Raw genomic sequence first — 4,965 nt, 5'->3', positions numbered from 1 at the left:
TAGCTCCCTTGTGTTGTTAAGGTAAGATGACATCTTGCCGCAGGAGTAACAGTACAGGCTCATAACGTCATAGCCTACGTCGTCCTGCACCTAGCGTCCTAGCTGCCGTACCTAGTAGCTACTAGAGAGAGGAGCATCAATCAGTGTGCCATCAATGGATGCACTGACGATGAGGCAGAGGCCGGCGTCCCGGCCGGCGCGCGGGATGCAAATCGCGCGGATCGGAGACAGGAGGCGTCAGGGCCGGCAGCTCTGATCGGAGACAGGAGGCTGCAGATCACAACAGTAGGAGTACAGTACTAGTACTGCTGTACGCGGTGCGGTATGCACGCTTCTACAGATGTTCATGGGGTCACTGCTAGTACTAGCTGGGGACAGGACAGACCTTAGCCGTGGGCTTGTGGCCCAACCAAAGTCAGCCGTGGCGGCACATATTCCGGGCCCAACCAAGAATGCGCTAATCAACAGCAGTACAGTTTGAAATTTCTATCACGGTTTGTGCAGCCAGGCCCTGCTTCGGCCCAGCGTGCTGGTTTTGATGGACCCTTGCTGGGATTTGGCCCCAACCGAAATCTTTCTAGGCTAAAACTAAGACCATTCTTCTCGGTGTCATAATAACGGCACTGAACCAAGGATTTTATTTCTAGCTTTGGGACGTCAATGATGGGGCCACTGCTCCTCCCACTACTTCCCCTTCCATTCGGACCACCACAGAGCCGGCAAGCATCATCAGGTACGCCTCGTCTCTGATCGCGCGCATCTCCGTGGCCGCATCCCGTACGGGCGTTCGGTCCTTGGGCTGGCGCTTTGAGCAGGACAGGGCGAGCCGAATGACCGCAAGCAAACACTCCCGGACCCTGTTTCTTGTGACAGTGTCAGGGAGGTGTGCCCATAGGTTCGGGTCCGCTATTTCCAGTATCCTGCCAGGAAACCCGGCCTCTGAAAACCCGCGGAGGTCCAGCGAGTCTCCGAACGCGTCGTCCGTGGGGCTCCGTCCTGTGAACATCTCCAGCAGCAGTATGCCTAGGCTGTAAACGTCGCCGAGGGTGGAGACGCCGCTGCCTTCCCCGTACTCTGCAAAAAAAAGGCATTCAGATTATATATATATATATATATATATATATATATATATATATATATATATATATATATATATATATATATATATATATATATATATATATATATATATATATATATACTCATCGTCAGGTCAAAGCTGTCTAGGAGCAAAACACAACAGATCGATCAATCACCTGGAGGGACGTAGCCAACGGAGCCTCTGATCCCAATGACGCTGCTCGAGTTCGGATCGGCGGCTTTGGCCCTGCACGCGCTGTCAGAGTCAGACAGGATCCTGGAAAGGCCGAAATCTCCGACCCGAGCGCTCATGTCCTGGGCGAGGAGGACGTTGCTGGGCTTGAGGTCGCAGTGAACGATCGGCGGCCGACAGTGGTTGTGGAGGTAGTCCAGAGCATCCACGACGTCCACGGCGATATCGAGCCTCTGGATCAGGCTCAGCGTGCTCTCGGGGTCGGCCTCGTTCGGGCTCGGATGGAGCCAGCGGCTCAGGTTGCCGTTGGGCATGAGCTCGAACACCAGGGCCTTGAACTCCTGCCCCTGGCGGTCCACGCTCGAGCAGCACGTGATGGTCCTTACGAGGCAGCGGTGGCGCGCGCTCCGGAGCGCCTCGCATTCGGCCACGAAGCTTCGCGTGGATCCGGACCGCTCGAGGTCGAACACCTTCACGGCGACGGCGGCGGCGGAGGCGGCTACGGTTCTTCCGCCATCGTCGGTGAGACGGCTGAGAACGCACCTGTAGACTGTGCCGTAGCTTCCTCTTCCGAGCAGGTTGGCGTCTGAAAACCCCTTCGTCCCCTCCGACAGCTCCTTGTAAGAGACCCTCTCGTACCGCTCTCCGGTCGCTGCTGGGGCTCCTAGGGGCTGCCTCTTCGTCTGCTGCCGCCTTTGTTTACGGCTCCTACAGACGACGAGCTGAGTAGCTGCGGCTAATAATGATGCCAAGAACACGACTGCGCCCACTGTCGCCAGAGCCATTTCAACATGCTTCAGCGGCGGCCACCTCTTGCTCCGACTGTTCTTCCCCGAAGCGGACGTGGGGCACGGATGCAGGCGAAGCCGAGGCATTCCGCCACAGAGGTTTTCGTTTCCGGCAACCGATGAGCGAGGCAGGTTTCTGAAGAAGCCTCGGTCGGGCACCTCGCCTTGCAGGTCGTTGAAGGACAGATCCAGATCGGACAGCGACGTCAGGTTCTGCAGGTCGGCTGGGATCGGCCCGGAGAGGCTGTTGCGCGCTACGTACAGCTGCTGCATGCTGCGTATGCTACCAAGGGCGTCGGGGATCGCACCGGAGAACCCGTTCATGGTCAGGTTCAGCACGCGGAGGCCCTTGATGTCGCCTAGAGCCTCAGGTATGCTTCCCTGGAACGAGTTGCTGTCCAGCAGGAGCTCCTCCAGAACCACGCAGTCTCTGATGCCTGCCGGTAGCTGGCCGGACAGCTGGTTTCCTGACAGTCTCAGCGTGTTGAGGTTGGCCAGCCTTCCGACGTTGGGAGGGAGTGGTCCGGAGAGGGAGTTGTGTGACAAGTCCAGGAGCAGCGAAAGAGACTGCAGCTGGAATGTTTCTTCAGGGATCGAGCCGTTCAGGTGGTTGCTTGAAAGATCAAGGCTGGTGAGGTCGGTGAGCTTTCCGAGATTCCTCGGGATTGATCCTCCCAGGCTGTTGCCGCTCGCCGATAGCTTCATGAGCTTGGTGAGATTCCCCACCGATGACGGTACCGGCCCCGACAGGCTATTGTTGTCCAGGTGTAGCTCAACCAGGTTCTCCATCCTCCCGATGCTATCAGGAATTGCTCCTGAGATGTCAGTATCCGTCAGAACAAGTACTTTCAGGCCGACCAGGTTTCCGATCTCCGAGGGGATGCTCCCGGAGATCGCAAGGTTTTCTAGGTAAAGCCACTCAAGTGTTGTCGAGAGCTTAGCAACCGAAGCAGGAAGATCTCCGGTGAAATCGTTGCCACCCAGACCGAAAAGATTTAGCTTGCTGCAGTTGGCCAACGACTCCATGAATTCCCACCCCTCCATTTTGTCCCCCGCTTCGAGCATGTTGTCGTCCAGCAGCAGTTTCCACAGATCCTGCAGCCTCCCAAGATCGCGAGGCACGAGGCCGCTGAACCGGTTCTCTGACAGCTCGAGCTCTACGAGCTGGGTGAGGTTGGAGATGGTGGGAGGGATCGCCCCGCTGAAATGGTTCTCGAACAAGGCCAGATACCGCAGCCGAGGGAGCTGCACGTGGATCCCGGCAGGGATGCCTCCGTGCAGCGCGTTCTGCCCCACGTCGAGGCTCGCCAGCGACGACACGTTGTACAGCGGCGCCGGGATCTCGCCGCGCAGGTGGTTGTGGCAGAGGTCGACGTACTCGAGGCGCGCCATGTTGCGGCCGAGCTCCGGAGGTATCGGGCCGTCCAAGGCGTTGAGCCCAAGGCCGAGCTGGCGCAGCGACGTCAGGTTGGCCAGCGACGCTGGGAGGGCCCCCGTGACGCTGTTGTTGGTGAGCCAGAGCACCTCGAGCCGCGCCAGCGCGCCGCCGAGCCCCGCCGGTACGTGCCCGCTGAGCCTGTTGCTGCCGAGGTTTAGGTACCTCAGGCTGGTGCAGGCGGTGAGGTTGCCGGGGACCGCGCCGGACAAGGTGTTGACACTGAGGTCGAGCGTCCGGAGGCGGCGCAGGCGGCCGAGGCTCGCGGGGATCTCGCCGCGCAGCCAGTTGGAGCTCAGATCGAGCTCCCGCAGCGACGACAGGTTGCCGACGGCCGGCGAGAGCGTCCCGGAGAGCCCGAGGGAGCGCAGCCTCAGCGCCACCACACGTCCGATGCGGCTGCACTTGACGCCATCCCAGGTGCACGGGCCGGCGCCGCTGCCGTTCCACGACGCGAGCACGGCGCCACTAGTGCCGCTGCTGCTGCCGACGGCCGCGGCCTTGAAGGCGAGCAGAGCCGCGGTGTCCTCGCTCTCGGCTCCCGCTTCCGCGAGCGCCAGGGCAATGGGCAGGGACGACAAGGACAGCAGCAGGGAGAGGAGGACCATGGTCTGTGGAGTGATCGCCATGCCCGGCCGTTGCTTTGGAGCTTGGAATGTAACAGCAGTCAGCAGCTACTACTTATAGCACGACGCAGATGCCAGATGGTGCCTGACTCTTTCAATTGCCGTTGCGTTGACGACATTGTCGTTAAGTCTTCTCTTCGACTCGTGCTAGGCGGCCGCCGGCCGCTGCACGGCGAAGGATCGAGACAGGAGTGGGCTTTTGCGACTAAAGTATGACCTGAGTGCAGGTACGTCATTTTCCGGCCTGACGCAGATCCCACTATCGCGTAGGGATGGCAACACGCAAAATCAGGTTGGGTAGATAATCCGCCCCCATGGACTCGAAAACAGAGTTTAAAATCCAAAGCTGTCCTGAGCATCGATCTTTGTGAAAATTTTTGTTATTATCTGTTAGGAACCTGTCCTATATGGTACAGGTCGGCCCAACTAACTGAAATGAGCACTACAAAGAGCAGAAACAAGGCAAGGGCCAGGGACCATCGGATATTCAGAATACACCACTCGTATCATCCACTTCTTCCTATAGCGGTTAGACGTCTCTCCTCATCCTGCTAAGATGTGCTTCTGATGCTTCTTCACCTATCGATCTGATTCATCTTCTTCCCTTCCCTGATTGCTACTTCCCAAACTCCATCTCTGTACTAGTGTATGCATGTATCAGATTTATACCCTTGCCTTGGTGGTGGCTGTTGTGTTCATGTGATTGGAGGTTGCTAACAATTGGTACCAGAGGAGTTCGAATTCCTGGAAATTTCTCTTCTGTTGGATGACAATCGTTGGGAAGATCAGTGTTGCACTTTGAGGTCAGATTTGGACAGTGGGAACAACATCCAGAGTGGTGCC

General features: G+C 57.9%; 1 protein-coding gene across 1 annotated transcript; it reads right to left on the bottom strand.

The window, feature by feature from the left end:
* Nucleotides 1-453: 453 nt before the first annotated feature.
* On the bottom strand, nucleotides 454-4,451 carry LOC103626075 (receptor kinase-like protein Xa21). Its single transcript, XM_008646452.4, has 2 exons — nucleotides 1,257-4,451; nucleotides 454-1,074 (listed from the first exon to the last, which is right to left on the bottom strand). Exons 1-2 carry the CDS (start codon nucleotides 4,123-4,125, stop codon nucleotides 644-646), a joined length of 3,300 nt encoding a protein of 1,099 aa, XP_008644674.1. The 5' UTR covers nucleotides 4,126-4,451; the 3' UTR covers nucleotides 454-643.
* Nucleotides 4,452-4,965: the final 514 nt, after the last annotated feature.

Source organism: Zea mays, chromosome 5 (assembly GCF_902167145.1).
Source record: "Zea mays cultivar B73 chromosome 5, Zm-B73-REFERENCE-NAM-5.0, whole genome shotgun sequence".
Classification (NCBI taxonomy): domain Eukaryota; kingdom Viridiplantae; phylum Streptophyta; class Magnoliopsida; order Poales; family Poaceae; genus Zea; species Zea mays.
Note: the sequence above shows the minus strand (reverse complement) of the source record. Positions and strands in the feature narration are given on the sequence as shown.

Coding starts and splice junctions, on each gene's coding strand:
- LOC103626075 (XM_008646452.4), bottom strand. CDS start 4,125: ATGGCGATCACTCCACAGACCATGGTCCTCCTCTCCCTGCTGCTGTCC. Junction 1,075..1,256: donor CGTTGGCTACGTCCCTCCAG/GTGATTGATCGA, acceptor TTTTTTTTGCAG/AGTACGGGGAAGGCAGCGGC.